Source organism: Chanos chanos, chromosome 5, assembly GCF_902362185.1.
Source record: "Chanos chanos chromosome 5, fChaCha1.1, whole genome shotgun sequence".
In the NCBI taxonomy this organism is placed as follows: domain Eukaryota; kingdom Metazoa; phylum Chordata; class Actinopteri; order Gonorynchiformes; family Chanidae; genus Chanos; species Chanos chanos.
The window spans coordinates 21,601,973-21,618,319 of NC_044499.1; the positions used below are offsets into that span (position 1 = coordinate 21,601,973).

Sequence of the window (16,347 nt, forward strand, 5' to 3'; positions counted from 1 at the left end):
CTTAAACACCAAGAATTCACTTGCTTTACCGCAACCTATTGATTAGCTTGTGACTATGCACCATTACTTTGCCTTGCAATGTCTTCCCCCACTGTTCTCCTCTTCCACAACAACTGTTTGGCTGGATTACAGGAGTCATATGGCGTCCTGGTTCAGAGCGGGGTCAGCACAGGCCTGGCGTGTGGACGGCTACAAGCATGGAATGTCGCTACGCTCACGGTGCATGGACGCTCAGTAAGTAGTGAGACTGCCCACGGTGTGAAAGCTCAAACTTCCTTCCTTAGATCATTTTGTTTATGTAGCCACGTGATGTGACAGGCTAAAATCATTTTATGAACATTAAAACTGTTTGAATGGCTTAAGAATGTTATTGGGGAACCTGCTTTTTGGTGGTGTTGTTTGTTGTTGTTTTCTTCTGAAAATAGAGGACATGTTCCAAGGCTTAAAAAAAATCAAAAGATTTATTCATTTTTTAAAACTATGTATGTGCCATTAATGGACACACAACACTTTCAACTAAAAGGATTCCTAAAAGCAAAACAGAGCTTCTTAGTATAATTGACAGTGATGTGTTCAATGAAAATTTTGCAACTTGTTGGATGAGTACAGGAATACTTTTATAGTAGCTGTTTATTTTCATTGCATCAGCCATACAGGGTCTGTCTTACATGTCAAGGTGAAATAACTGAGGACGTGTTTTTGTTTCTTCTGATGTGGGAAAGGATTCCTGGAAGTTCTGTCTGCTTCTATACCAACATGCTTCAACCAATTATGGAAGAACAGAAATTAAGATTTCAAGTCTGGGCTTCTGAGAGAGAGAGAGAGAGAGAGAGAGAGAGAGAGAGAGAGGGAGGGAGAGAGAAGAGAGAGAGAGCACAAACCTGAAAAGGGAGCCCTCTAAAAAGTGTTCAGTTTCTAGGGGGCCCAGACAAATGTTCCTTTCATTCATGGCGAGCAGAAGGGGCCACCTGTTCCCGGGATTGGGTGGCCTTTGTTCCGGGGTCATCCTGACCAGGAACATTCACAATGCTGCCCTGCCCAGGGAGTTCGTCTCCCAGCGGTCTGGCTGGGAATGCAGCTGAACCCAGAACAGACGCTCTCCCGGGAACAAGCGAGCCCGGGAAAACATCAGCTGCATGTCTAACTTGTGACCAACTTAGAAATCAGCTCCATCAATTAAAAGGGGGCTGGGAGGTACTTAAAAATAAGTTTTTAGAATGTGCTGTGTGCATATCTGTGTTCAGAGTTAGTTTCGAGGTGAAAGTGCCCCTATTAATTATATTCTTACATGGTAGCTTACTGTGGCTGTCTTTGGTTTAATAGACATTTTCTACCACAAAAGATTATACATAAAAGTTGGAATTACTTTTATCTGTCATACACAGTGGTGTGTAACTTGTGAAAATGCAAATTGAGCCCACTCAAACAAAGGCCATGGCTACTAGAAAAAAAAGTGGGAGAGACTAAACCATTCACTTTTAAACTAGAAACAGTCTCTTCAAAAACTGCTCAGAAAGGCCTCTTGTTTTCAAACAGCAAAGGAGCCAATTGGAACAACAGCTACATACCCAAACTGAGTTCAGTGTGGTTTGTTTTCTATAGCACACTGAAACCTTGTCCTGCTGTTCAAACGTTGGAGTCATATATCAGGTGTGTGTGTGTGTGTGTGTATAAGAGGCTTGGTAATTCACACAACAACTCAACCTCTCCAGTTCCATTGTCATTATCCACTCAATCTCTCCCTGTCCTGCTTTTATTCACTTAGGATTTACCAGGTCACTAAACATTCAAAAACAAAAGCCTGTAGAATTTTTTGGTCCATTCACCTCCTCGTTATGACCAAGGGACATCAGACCCATGTTTGGAAATTTAGATTAATGGTCAGAAGGAAAACAAGACGCAATAATCCACTGAGGTTAAACTGCAATGATGATGATGATGATGTTGGCTCATCTCCTTTTTCAGCACTTTATAGAGAATAATATTTCCTTGTTAGTGGTTGAGAAAACTCCTGCCTTGCACACACACACACACAAAGCTTAGTAAATGTCTATAATTAGAAGACAAGCAGGAACTGACAAATATGCCAGACCTCCTACACAATCCACCTGTAGCTGACTACCACTGGAAAAATGCTCAAACTGACTGTGGATAAGGCGGAAACTATGAGATTACTTGCAGGCAGCGTTTCCCTTGAAACCCAAAGACTGTGTGACTGACTGCTGGCCTGCAGTTGTACAGGTTTCGAAAGGTAATGACAGAGCCAAAAAACTGTCTGCAGAACTGTAATAGTATTCTTTTTCTTTTTTCCTGCTCCTTATTGTCAGCACATAGACTGTATCTTCCCATAAACTAAAACAATGGTTTCCTTGTATTTTCCACCAATGAATTTTCATCTATCTGATAAAGCTTTTTTTCTGGAAAATCTAGGTCATGTTGGCCTACTTAACTCTACGCTGTTGGTGTTGCTGACAGCTGAATTACTGTGGCTCAAAAAAAAAAAAAAAAAAAAGAGCCAAGTTTGCACTTGCTCTTCAGTGAGCATTGGCTAGAAGCAAGGAGGGCTAGTACAAGCATTAATGCTATCTCGAGTGTCAGACATGCTTGACAACGAGCACGCCCGCACACCTTAGTAACGTTTTTATCATCACTTACCAATGAGCTAGCCCGATGACGAAAACTTTTCACAAGAGAACTACAATGAATGTAGCATATTACACATACAATTTATCATTTGACATTGGTTTAACAATTCTTGGATGAATGACATCTTAAACAATAGTTGTTCAGACCAAGAGTGGAGAAGTAATAAACGGAACACTGTGTCACTCTCCATCCACAGGTGGAATTCTTCACCCGCGCAGATCACGCATACAACATCAAGTAAAATGTACACAAACACAACAGGTAAAACGTGAGAGGCAGAGTTCATAAAATGAGGAATGACACAAGGAGGGGGTGAGTTATGTAACACACACCCAAACAACCACAGGGCTGCTTTATTCATCTTGTGTACACAGGTGTTCTGTACAATTCCTTTCCTCTTACTAAAATATGCCACTATATGATCTGTATTATCTAACCTTAAGCTCCTCGACTACAAAGGAAGAGTTAGTGGAGTCTACGTTGTTTAATGAAAGTAAGTGGATTAAGGCAAGTATGCTCTCATGAAAGAATAAAATGTCAAGAACACTACACACAGAACAAAACGCTTTATTGTTTGTTTTGTTTTTTATGTGAAAGAATGTTCTATTGGCCGTGCCACTTCACAGAAAATAACACTTTTCACTTTTGTCACAGTAAATAGCATAAGACTAACTATGAAAGCTGGCACAGTTAGGGCCAGACTTACTGAAACTGTTACTGTTTCCAGCAGCATTTGGTCTCTGTAGAAACCAGTCATATGGATCAGGAACTACACGGGCTACACACCAGTCAGAGATGTTAGCATTACAGTTACATGGACCATAAAATTCTGAGAAGTTTCATCAGCTTCAGTAAATTACGTTTTGGTTGTGAAACACTGTGGAGCAATACTATTTAAGAAATCTTTAATAATGAATGAGGCTACAGTATCCTTGTTCTTCTTCTTAAAAACAACCAGAGTCTCAGCAATTTTTTACTTTTGTCGGGTCAAAATGAGTGTACAGCCATTAAAGAGCTCATCACAAATCCCCTATGATGCATGGGCCCACACTGTAATTTCTTACTGTACCCTGTAGCACAGATACATTGTGTCTGATTCAGGCCCCTGGAGTCTTTTTGATGTGGAATTGGAATGCAACCAGCTGAGAGAGAGTAAAGGATGAAAGCCTCCAATACGCAGCCTGATACTATCTCTCGTTGTGTGGGTTCCGCCGAGTTGTCCAAAACATATCGAGTCTGCACGCACGGCAGGCTGGTCGTCTGGAGGGGAGCTGGGGGGGTTGGGCAGTCTTGATTGTGAGAGAGGTGGGCGTGGCTTCTAACATTTCATACCTTATATTTCTGTTTACCGCTCTCGCTGATCACACAGATGTGCTGATGAAAGAGAGGACATGGGAGTTGGTTTGGGGGGGAGAGAGAGAGAGAGGGAGAGAAAATGGAAGAGACATTATTCATTCAGTGAAACCGCGACACATCTGGCTCCAAGTATCGGTTAGGAGGCGGTAATCTAATCTTCCGGAATAGACTTCTGTTCTTTTGGTTTATGGTCTGGCAGACCACCGATGTTGGACAGGCTGAGTGGTGTGTTCACCAGGCTTGGTTTTGACAACAGCGCAATAAGAATACTCATGAACGTGAGAGAAGTTAAACAGGTGACTTCATCGAGATAACAGCCCATCCTAGACGATTACCACACGATAAAAAGGCAGATATTTTAGGGTTGCATTTCCCTTTGATTGCACAGTCTGCCTCTGAAAAGACATCCTCAGCCACCATGTGCATGGGCAGATCTACACATGGATAAACAGTGGCATGAAGCAGCTGGGCCTGGATATCTAATACCAGTGAGACTGAAAGAGACAGACATGACTCCATCCCAATGAAAAAAACATATGGAAAACAATGTAAAATAGAAGAAACTCACAAAATAGCTATGATAACAGCAGAAATAATAGTCCTTCATTTACATTTGTCTCACAGGACAGCCTAAATGAACCAGTACTCGATCATGGGTCCTTTCATACATGTTAGTGAAATGAATGTTAAATGAGCTATGAATGAATTCATGTCTAAATGAATCAGTGACTAAAAAGATGTCTGTCAGAGATGCTGACACTAAACACTTAAGAGTACCGTCAGACAGCAGTGCAAATTTCGATTTTGATTTACACCCCTTGATTGTCTGGTATACACATATGTAACAACTCTTTCATCCCCTGATCTTGTGATTGCAGTTCATGACTCACTGATCATGTTCCTGTAAGCGCTCACAGGAAGAAGAGCATTCTGGGAAAGGTCTTGTAAAACAACAGGATATCATCAATGGCGATTCTTGGCGTACTTGACTGTGACGGTTACCAAAAATAGCATTCTATTACTGGCAAATAAACGCACTGGCAAAATACAAATACACAAACAAGTAAACAATTAATCACTAAATAAAGAAACTGAACCAGTAAATAAGTGATCAGACTCAACTTTTAGTCAATATATAATGAAGACTTAAAAAAAAAATCTACAAAAAAAAATCAAATCATTAAGAGGGCACTCTTTGAAATATTTTTGAATGACATAATGACATACAATGACATAATGCTGCAGTCTGTTGCATTGAATTTTGTTTGTTTAATAAAAATACCTGAACTTTGTCATTGTGTCATAAAATATTTCAAATATTTCATTTGCCCACTTCAAGATTTGCTAAGTTTTTCATGCTCAGTATGTGTATTAGTGGAGGTTTACAATAAGGAGCACCGTCATGACGAAGATCTTTAAGCTGCAGTCATGACCGAGGTAAAGTGTAGCGCACACATGTGTGTGTGTGTGTGTGTGTGTGTAAGAGAGAGAGAGAATTAATGGATAATTGAGTTGGGAGGCCTGAGGCACTCACTGAAGTGGGTGTCATTTTTCACTCCAACTCTCTTTCCCATGGCAACCACTCTCCAAATAAAGACAAATGGACAACTGGATGGCCTCACCCCGAGATCCATCTAATCTTCTGTCTGACTTCTCAAAGATCTCAACCTGCCTGACATGAGCATGCCACAACACCCCACTCACAGGAGATCACTGTGAAAGGATGCGAACACCAGTCACATCTTCACAACATGGGACCTGTCACTGGCAGGATATGATGGAAGCAGTGGAGACAACAAGTTTAGCACATAGGTTTAGAGTGAAAGCCAACATTCACTATGGTTGACACAGAACAACTGGACTTGGGAGAATTTATGCAAACAGTAAAAGTTTTTAAAATGTTGAAATTTGTGGCCACCATTGCCCTTCATGAGACGGTGTCTGTTTTAATATTTAACTTGATATCATCTCCACTTGACCAGTTTAATGTAACAGCAGCAAAAACCATCTCAAACAGTTGTGTGCGGCACTCTTCCGCCAAGAGACTAGCACAGGCGATCATGTCAAACTACTGGCAGCCTATTCACACCTCCAGCAACTGTTTCCCATTCTTGTGGGATAAAACTCCATGAATCAGAAAGGACAGAGATAATAATTTATGACCTAGTTTACAATCAGCATTATCCTATTTTAGTGTTTTCACACACAACCTGTTTGCACATATCTGCATGCTACAGGTTTTGAACATGAGCTGAGGTAAATTACTCACAGTGAAGGTTAATGTATGAAGCCTCAAAATGAATCAGTTTCTCCCTGTATGTGGACTTTTGTGTGTTGAGTGTGTTAGAGGAGTGGAAAGTCACCACTTACATTGAGGTCTCTGAAATACTCATTGTAGTCTAAAGCATAGCCAACAACAAAACGATTGGGGATCTCAAATCCAACATCTGTGACAAAAAAGAAAATGACATCAGAAAAAGCCCCTGAAGCTTAGAATGTCACAGAAACGTTTAAAGCTTAAAGTTTGAGAAGCTAGGTGTGAAAAACCAGTGAGAAATACAGAGCCTTGGGTGCTTACAGTCTGGGAGACATCCTGGGCCATTTGGTACTCTCTTCACCAGTAAACTGCAGCAGAAAGACCAGGGCAACCAGTGAGTCGACTCAATACACCGGCAACCATACAAACACACACACATACACACACACGCACTCATACACACGCACACACACACACACACACACACAGGACTTTAACCCCAGCATTCTGACACACAGCCCTCTTTCTTATTGTCAGACTACAAAGAAAACTGTCTAAAAAGAAAAAAAAAGAAACACAGTTGAGTCAACCTGTTTTCCTTTGTTACCTTGTAGTAGCTACAGAATGTACACTCACCCCGCCACTTTGATCATCTTTGGCCTGAAGCCTTCGACATGATTAAGCAGAGTCTTCATCGTTTTACCAGTGTCCACTACTCCCTGCAGGCCAGAGCACACAGGAGTCACACACACACACACACACACACACACACACACATACACAGACATACAGTCATGCGTGTGTATGAATGTGTGTTTGTGTGGGGGTAATGCACACACAGTCATGTGGAAAAATAATGTCAAAATCATGCATGAGTTATATTCATCACAGTAAAATGTACATACAAACACAAACACATATGTATGTTTATATATTTGAATGTGTGTATACATGTATGCACACACACACATATGTATCTGCCTGACTGACGTGTATGTATGAATAAGAAAAATAACTTCGTACAAAGGAACACTTTACATGACTATGTTCTAACTGTAATATAATGCAAAATGAGTTTGCATGTGGCTACATACACAAAACACAAAAAAAAGCTGTGACTCATGGAAGACTCAGACACGTGTGATGTGTCTCAGACACACGTGCTGACAGAGTCACCATAAAGCTTTATGCTTTAGTGAACTATTGTCTTTAGTGACTGAAGCTTTCACCTTCCCTGTGAGGCTTCCTCACACTCAGACACATGGACACAGACACAGAGACAGACTGTCACAGAGTGCCATGCAGTGGCTTACAGTTACAATAAACCTCACACACTACACACACACACTGAAAAGGCCCAAAAAGTTCACATGAGCCAGTGTACGGACTTCACAGAGTTGTGAAACAAGTATCTTTTGTCCTGTTTTTGCCTTTGTCGTTTGATTTTGAGTCTATTATGTGTCAGTGGGTTAAACCAAGGAACAAAGTCATTTTCCTCCCATTAAACTAGTGTCTCTATAAAATGACATTAAGGCTGTAGGTGTGTGTGTGTGTGTGTGTGGCTATCTGCCCAACCAGTTTGCAAAGTAAATGAAGTCAGTGCTATCACTATCTCTTGATTTGCTTTACAGAGCTAACCAGTGGCATTTTTGCTCTGCTCTTTTCAAAAGGTAGAAAAAAAGTTCAAAACAAGGAAAGTGGGTTAAAATGGAGCTTTACCATGTATATGTTACAATGCAACTGAAGGCTCTTCATTTTTGGTGAGAATTAAAAGAAAAAAACCAACAAAACAAAACAAAACAAAGAGAGCGGAAAACAACAGACTTTGTTGTTGACCCTGACATCAGCTGGACAGTATAACTGAATACAAATTGGAGCCTTACCTTAAACCGATTTGACATAAATAGGTTTGTGTTCAAAATAATGGCTATTTAAAGACTGAGTACCAATTATAAAATAATGGACACAGACTTCCTCTTTAAATGTCATGTGAAGGAACTTTGAACCTCTATTTGTTGTAAAGTCTGGGTCAACATTAATGTTTAAACTATCTTTGAGAATAATAAAGTTAAACTAAAGAGAAAACTAATCTACAAAGCATTTTTTTTTCCTTTTTTTGTCAAACAGAGAATCTGAAGGTTTGTGTTTTAGAAAAGCTCAGAGTTGAATGGGGAGTTTACTCTGAGTCTACTCTGTGAGACTTAAGAATCAAGACACTGGCCTACTTTTTAAGACAACAGCATAAAAAAGCATTGACTCACCTCCACTATCAGGACATTCTTCAGTGCATGAGGAAAAAAGAAAGATCAATACAAATAAGAATGTAAATTACTGTGAGTATAGGCATTCATAAATCTATGATGCACAACATGAAATTAATTAGTAACTTGCATGCCCTCTAAAGGCATAAATAAAATTATTTTAACACACATACACGCACACACAGATCAGCAGTTGAGACTGTTAAAATTCCATGGCATACCAGTCCAGTCAAATCAAATCCTCAACCTCAGGTCAATAGCCCTTTCCACAAGGCAAAGGTTCAGAGATATTGAAAGAGTTGTTTTGAAAGCCTGCCTAAAAACCAATAGAATTATTCCTCTATCCAAGTATAAACATGGTCTCACCCACACATTCAGACTCTGCAAGCTGTGAGAGTATTTGACAAAAATCAATGCTCTTGTGTATATCCACTAAAGCATTACAGTCAAATCAGTGGTTTGTCTTTTTTCTTTTATTTGGATGAACATTCCTGATACTGAATTAGAGAGAGCGAATGCTTCATTAAACTGTACTAACCTTTTGCCCCCAGTGTGCAACAGTCAGTCAGCATCACAGATCATGCTGCTCAGCATATTAACATAAAAGACTGTGGAGTGATGCAAACAAGGACAAAGACTACACTAAGTTAACTCTAAAACTACATTTCCCAGAATATCTAAACAGGAGGTCCTAACTCTTGGTCTGTCAGAGTCAAAGGGCAGACAGGTTGCTGAAATTACAGTCTGGTCCATAAGTATTTTGACGGTGACGCAATTATCATACTTTTTCCTCTGTACACCACCACAATGGATTTGAAATGAAGCAACCAAGATGTGATTGAAGTGTAGACTTTCAGCTTTAAATCAAGGGGTTTAAGAAAAATACTGCATTAACCGTTTAGGAATTACAGCCATTTTATATATAGCCCCTCCATTTTCAGAGGCTCAAAAGTAAGCGAACAAACTAACATGGTTATACATATAAGAATTATTTTTAATACTTGGATGAAAATCCTTTGCAGTCAATGACTGCCTGAAGTCTGGAACCCATGGACATCACCAAATGCTGAGTTTCCTCCCTTGAGATGCTTTGCCAGGCCTTTACCGCAGCTGCCTTCAGTTGCTGCTTGTTTGTGGGTCTCTCTGCCTTCAGTTCTGTCCTCAGTAAGTGAAAAGCATGCTCAATTGGGTTGAGGTCAGGTGACTGACTCGGCTATTGAAGAACATTCTGTTTCTTTGCCTTGAGAGGCTCTTGGGTTACATTTGCAGTATATTTTGGGTCATTACCCATCTGTACTGTGAAGCGCCATCCTATCAGTTTTACAGCATTTGGCTGAATCTGAGCAGATAGCAGAGCCCTATACACTTCAGAATTCATCCTGCTACTTCTATCAGCAGTCACATCATCAATAAACATCAGTGACCCAGTTCCATTAGCAGCCATACATACCCATGCCATAACACTGCCTCCACCATGTTTGACAGATGATGTGGTATGCTTCGGATCATGAGCCGTTCATTTCCTTCTCCGTACTTTAATCTTCCAATCATTCTGGTACAAGTTAATCTTGGTTTCATCTGTCTAAAGAATCTTGTTCCAGAACTGAGCATGCTTTTTTTAGATGTTTTGTGGCAAAGTCTAATCTGGCCTTTCTGTTCTTGAGTGTTACCAGTGGTTTGTACCTTGTGGTAAAACCCTCTGTATTTACATTCATGAAGGCGTCTCTTGATTGTAGACTTTGACATTGATAAGCCTACTTCCTTCGGGAGTGCTCTTGACTTGGCTAGATGTTGTGAAGGGGTTTTTCTTCACCAAGGAGAGAATTCTGCGATCATAAACTTTAGTTGTCTTCCGTGGTCTTCCAGGCCTTTTGGTGTTGCTGAGCTTGCCAGTGCAGTCTTTCTTTTTCAGAATGTACCAAATTGTTGATTTGGCCACTCCTAATGTTTCTGCTATCTGTATGATGGGTTTGTTTTGTTTTTTCAGCCTAATGATGGCCTCCTTTGCTTGCATCGACACCTCTTTGGACTGCTTATTGAAAGTTCCCATGAGCAGCTACCAAATGTAAATTCAACACTTGGAATCAACTCCAGACCTTTTATCTGCCTCATTTGTCATGAAATAACAAGGGAGCAGGCCACACCTGGCCACGAAACTGCTTGTCAGTCAATTGTCCAGATACTTACTATGTATAAAAATGGCTGTAATTACTAAACAGTTAATGCAATATTTTTCCCCTTGAATTAAAGCTGAAAGTCTACACTTCAATCACATCCTGATTGCTTTGTTTCAGATCCATTGTGGTGGTGCACAGAGGCAAAATGACAAAAATTATGTCACTGTCCAAATATTTATGGACCCAACTGTACATGAAACTGTATCGTGGATGTGATAATATATGACTGTATCAATATAGTCTGTATTCACTGGACAACATTACAACAGGTTATGACAGGGACAGGGACAGGGAAATAAACTGACACTTCCAAATGCCTCTCATTACAGTTGCAGTGAAGTCACACATAAAGGAAAAAGGGCGAACGAGACTTTTTTTTGTGCCCTGAACAGTTTTTCTAGTATCTTCCTTACAGAGGTTTTCCAAGATAAGTTACTATGAATGGCTGACCAAATATATTCACACGCACAGATGAGCCCAAACACAAATGGATAGACAGACAGAAACAAACAAACAAACAAACACACAAACACATGTACCACCCACACCCACAAATACAAATACACTCACTCACTCATTCCCAGAGCTGGAAGACCAGATCCAATAGCCTGAGCTAATGAGTGAGAACACCTTTATCCTCTTACTGAAGAATTAGTGAAGCTAAACCTCTGCCTCTGTTCAATCCTCCTGACAATTCGGCATAACTCCACACGGCCCGTACGGAGGGGCTTTACTCCTTTCTGTGGTCACGACCTGTATCCTACACTCCTTAATGGTTTTTTTTTTCCATAATTTATTGTGTCATAAGAAACAGTTATAACTACTCTCTGACATCACACTAGAATGACTCTAAGGTCTAGAATTTTCAACAAGGTAATAAGAGCTGGGTTGTGACAGTGAGTCACTCTCTCTCCTTCTCTGTCTCTCTCTCGTTAAGCAGACTAAAGAAACAACCTCACAGGGAGACTATTATCACTGTAGTCTGATAATGTGTGTGTGTGCGTCTGGTTTGTTAAGAGAGTGTGTTTGTATGTTTAAAGGGTGTTATCAAAGCCTGCAGTGTGTCTCTCCCTCCTGACCTTTGACCTGTGAAATGTTCAGACGACTGAAAGGCGCTGTTCTTTCTCCCCCAAGATAAGAGGGTTTTTGATGCCCATTTTTCTACTCCCTCTTCACCCCTCTCTTTCTCTTTTTTCCTCTCTTTCTCTCTCAAAAACTGGCTTTCCACTGCAAAAAGGTTATCAAATAAAGGCAAATTGACATTCATTAACTGCAAAGCTCCACATCCCACTGGCTCTGAACCAGATTTTAGATGTTACCATTACCTTTATCTTTAATACAGGCGATAAATTTCACAATAAGTCCACATTACAGAGCGCTGACAGATAATGATAACCGCCTCATGAGATTCCTTAACACTATCCTTACCTTTCCACTCAACACAGACAGGTTCTCTGCTCCAATTATGTGGAGGTCTTCTGTTGACTGGTCATTCTGTTTTGGAAAAAACACACACAGAAATAGACTTTCAGTAGCTCCCTGGGTGTGAATACGTAGTCAGAGTCAAACAGGTTTTTGGGACACAATGTCTTGATCATTTTTAGACTGTATTACTGAAGAGTGTTGAAGTTCTCAATCAATGGATAATGTGAGAAACAAAAAGAGGGAAATATCGCCCCCTGGTGGCAAAGAAGCTCGATTTTTACAGAATAGATGAGCAATGAACATGATTTATCTATCCATTGAGTGGCTTCAGGTTGGCAAAAATCTATTTTTAGATGCTGGGTGAATGTGTATTAAAATCTGACTAAAAGGAAAATGCTCATTTTGAAATATTTGCAAGTACTGAAGCCTTTTTTGCAGAATTAATGTGATTAACTTTTCATTTATGGTGATGCAGCACAAATCCCAGCTCATCAATGTTACAGTATGCATCATGTCCACCAGACTCATCCTCAGAAGCCTAGAATTAACAGTACACCAATGGGGAAGCTGAATGGTAAACTGTAGGTTAACGTGTTTTATCTGTTTTTATTTTTAAATCTGTCTGCAAGCTTTATAATAGAACAGATGACATAAAACATGGTCTGTCCTTTGTCCAAAAACCTAGGCTATTAATGTCCTTCATGCGAGGAGACGGCCTTCAAAGGCCGCAATTAAGAAAAAAGAAATGATGAGAAAAATCTGAAATATTTTCAAGAATGCCATTCAGTGAGATGTGTTTATGCAACAAACTATGAACTAACACAACTGTAAAAAAGCCAAAAAAAAAAAAAAAACAGTGTGTGTGTGTGTGTGTGTATGTGTGTGTTTGTGTGCATGAAAGATGGCAGAGACAGAGACAGACACAGAAAAAGACAGAGAGAGACAGACACAGAAACAGAGACAGAGAGAATGAGTGAGTGTGTGTGTGAGAGAGAGAGAGAGAAAGAGAGCGAGAGATAGAAGGTGTGTGTGAGAGAGAAAGAGAGAGAGAGAGAGTGAGAGATTGTGTGTGCCTGTATGTATTTGTACAAGAGAGAAAGAGACATTGTGAGTGCGTATGTGTGCATGTGCCTGCATGTGTGTGTGTGCGAGTCGGAGAGAGACTGCTGATCTGCTATGCTTTCAGGCAGGACACGGTGGCCTTATCTTAATACACCATGTCATCAAAGAAAGTGTCCCCTTAGCGTGACCCACAGTCATATGATTCATGGCACTTTCAAATAAATTCAAAAGTAAGAAAGCCAAAAAATCTGAGCTGAAGGCAGAGAAACTGAGAGGAAACATAAAACTTGTTTAATAAAGCTCTTATATAACGAAGTACAGCAGTAACAGCGAGACACTAACCAGGTAGCTCTTCAGCCGGATGAAGTCTACACTCATGGGCAGGGTCTTACTGGAGTTGCGGTTCAGTGTTTTGATTCGCTCCACTAGGTCAGCGCAGAACTGATATCCCCCCTTCAATACACACAGCACCACGATGTCATGGTCTCCAAGGTCATCCATAATGTTCCTCGCCAGCCTCTCCGTCCTGTCTCACACACACACGCGCGGGCACAGACATACATGCGCACACACACACGGAAACCGACAGAAACACACGCACACACATTGCTAACACCAACGAAGTGGGTCCAGTGATGTCACACAGATGTTCAATTCTACCAACACCCTGTTTTCCCTAACCATTTTCAAACAGTATTAAGCAACAGAGATTTTCTATACAATGTACAGTACAAATCCTTTGATATCTTTCCCTGGGTAAACTTTGATAAGCTATTCCTGATTCATGTGCATTACTGTAACTACATTCCCCTCTGTCCTATATTAGGCCAATCTAATGAATTCTAATTAGAATTTACAATTCAGTGAAAATGATGTGGACTGTTGAGGGAGCTTGCCAAAAATCTACTTATGAGAAAACTATGGAGGAGGGGGGGAGAACATATCCCAACAAACACAAATTACGTAAATAAATCTAATGACCTAAGGTTGGCTGTCAGAATTTTACCTGTCCATTATGACACCATGTGGAATATACACACATTCCAGATCTTCAGAATAATGCTGGGGATATGTGAACAGGTCCAGAGAGTAACCAGGCCAGTCATCCCGAATCTATAAAGTAATACCAACATGAAAGAAGGCACACATAATACTTCTGAAAAGTATGAATTATTATATTTCATTATGATGATCCTCTGATAATTTTTTTTTTTAATCTGCCACTGCTGAATGGTATTGTAAAGTGATAAAAGATAGATAATTATACACATCCGTCATCGAAATCTGCTCTTTTCATATTTCTAATGAACTTATCAAGGTGAAGGCAAATGGTAAGGTGCCAAAAGACCTAACGTCATAGAATAGAAAGAAACACTGTTCAGAACATTATTGAAAAGAACGGGCTCTCTACTACTCATTGTCATATTAATCCAAAATGAGGATATACACTTAGTCTTGAAATGAAGATCAAATAACTTGTTGAATACGTGAGCATTTTTATTAGCTTGAAAAACTAGTACTGACTTTGCATTTATCTTGACCTACATTATTTTGTGCTACATTTCCGCGGAGCTATCTGCTTAATAACTGTAGAAATAAATTCGCACAATGCATTTTCAATAGAGTAGTGTGCTGGTCTAGATCTAAATATGTGGTTATCTTTGTTTATATGCTATCGTTATAACTTATATATAAGTGAAGTAACTTCAGTAAAGTAAAAAACTTCAGATTTATCATTTCGCTAAATCCTCTCGCAGCAAAAAAACCTCAGTGATGAACGGGGTAGACGAAAGCTTAATGCAAAGATGTAGCACATGGAAGTTCTAGTTTTACTAAGTTTCGTACGTGGATGACAAAGTTTTCTCCCTAGTGAAAACATCAGTTATAACGTAGACTGTAAATTAAGACGCATTAATTTATTCGTTTTACTCGGTCAATTCAGTTACACATAATTCAAATTCCACCTCTAAATTAAATCACCCTAAACGTATTTACCACGATGCCACAGTCTCCGCTCCCTGATTTGTTTTCACTGTTGTCTGCCATGTTGGTTTCCCCTGGCTTGTTAACATTCCTCAAACGAGCAAGCTGAAGCGTGGTTCCTTCAGAAAGACAGCGGGGCATCGGGTGACGAGGTGGGAGGAGCGCGAACTAGAATGAATGAGTGTTGAATGTCATGAAATTCCACAAGTGTAGTTCAAACACAAGCTCCCATGGGAGGCCTCAGAAATCTACGGTGGTTCATCTGATCAAGCGCCTAATATCTTATTCTTAAATGTTTCGGATGTAAACTATATTCGGGGTTTGGCCGCAGTGTGATGTTGGTAGCCTGCATGAACGTCGTTACGGACTCAGACTCAGACTCAGGAACAGTGATGCGAATTGTTGAAGTTTATCTACGCCCTCTTTTGCTCCGTGACTGTCGGCCCCTGTTACTCTAGGGACTTTTGTTCTCTAGCTGTTGCGTTGAATCAACGAACGTGTAACAAATATGAGCCGCTTACTCGATTATTAAATTTATGTTAGAAATTAAACTTGCCAACGGCTGCCAGTACTCTCCAGACAAGGGAGGACGTACACGCTACTTTTTAAGGGCACATGAAAAACAGCCTCACTTTGAAGCGGCTAATTCAGAATTACACCGTCGGATTGTATTAAACGGAACACTAATTTACCAATATTTGTCAGCTATAAGAGAGAAATAACACTTGAATTTATGGGTTTGTAGAGCAACATGTGATCACAGAGTCACATAGACTGCAAAACTGTTAGATGTGCGAAGGGGAACAATAGAAAAACAAACAAATTTGACAGCAAATACAATAGAAGGCAAAGCCTGATTAGAGAATAGGAACAGGGATAACAAAGCCCTGGCTTGCTGACAGGGACAGTGGAATACGTTAGAGGATAGTTGGTGAGAAAAACACAAAATGACAGCCTCAGTAGTGACCAGAGCATGGAGCTCACTCCTCTGTGAAACAGTCTGAAGACAAACTGCTATGTGAGCTTAACTCTCAGCCATTTTGCCAGTACTCCCTGAAAAAAACAGTAACTTCCTGTAATGAGCATAAATTCCTGGACACCAAAAAGTTGAAAAAACAAACAAACAAAAAAACCTAATTTGGTCTGATGAGACATCTTTTAATCTTTTCTTGTTTTCTTC

The 16,347-nt window shown here is 40.1% G+C and overlaps 1 protein-coding gene across 1 annotated transcript; it reads right to left on the reverse strand.

Annotated features, from left to right (window-relative positions):
- Positions 1 to 3,197: 3,197 nt before the first annotated feature.
- On the reverse strand, positions 3,198 to 15,230 carry prtfdc1b (phosphoribosyl transferase domain containing 1b). The gene is made up of 9 exons (XM_030774086.1): positions 15,180 to 15,230; positions 14,191 to 14,297; positions 13,527 to 13,710; positions 12,126 to 12,191; positions 8,517 to 8,538; positions 6,896 to 6,974; positions 6,581 to 6,627; positions 6,373 to 6,449; positions 3,198 to 4,020 (listed from the first exon to the last, which is right to left on the reverse strand). The coding sequence occupies exons 1-9, from the start codon at positions 15,228 to 15,230 to the stop codon at positions 3,973 to 3,975; spliced, it is 681 nt and encodes a 226-aa protein (XP_030629946.1). The 3' UTR covers positions 3,198 to 3,972.
- Positions 15,231 to 16,347: the final 1,117 nt, after the last annotated feature.

Bases quoted from the DNA above. Each gene is read 5' to 3' on its own strand.
- prtfdc1b (XM_030774086.1), bottom strand. From the start codon at position 15,230: ATGGCAGACAACAGTGAAAACAAATCAGGGAGCGGAGACTGTGGCATC. The intron at 8,539-12,125 runs GTAAGGATAGTG...CATGCACTGAAG, and splicing joins TGTCTGTGTTGAGTGGAAAG to AATGTCCTGATAGTGGAGGT. The intron at 4,021-6,372 runs GTAAGTGGTGAC...CTCTTTCATCAG, and splicing joins AGTATTTCAGAGACCTCAAT to CACATCTGTGTGATCAGCGA.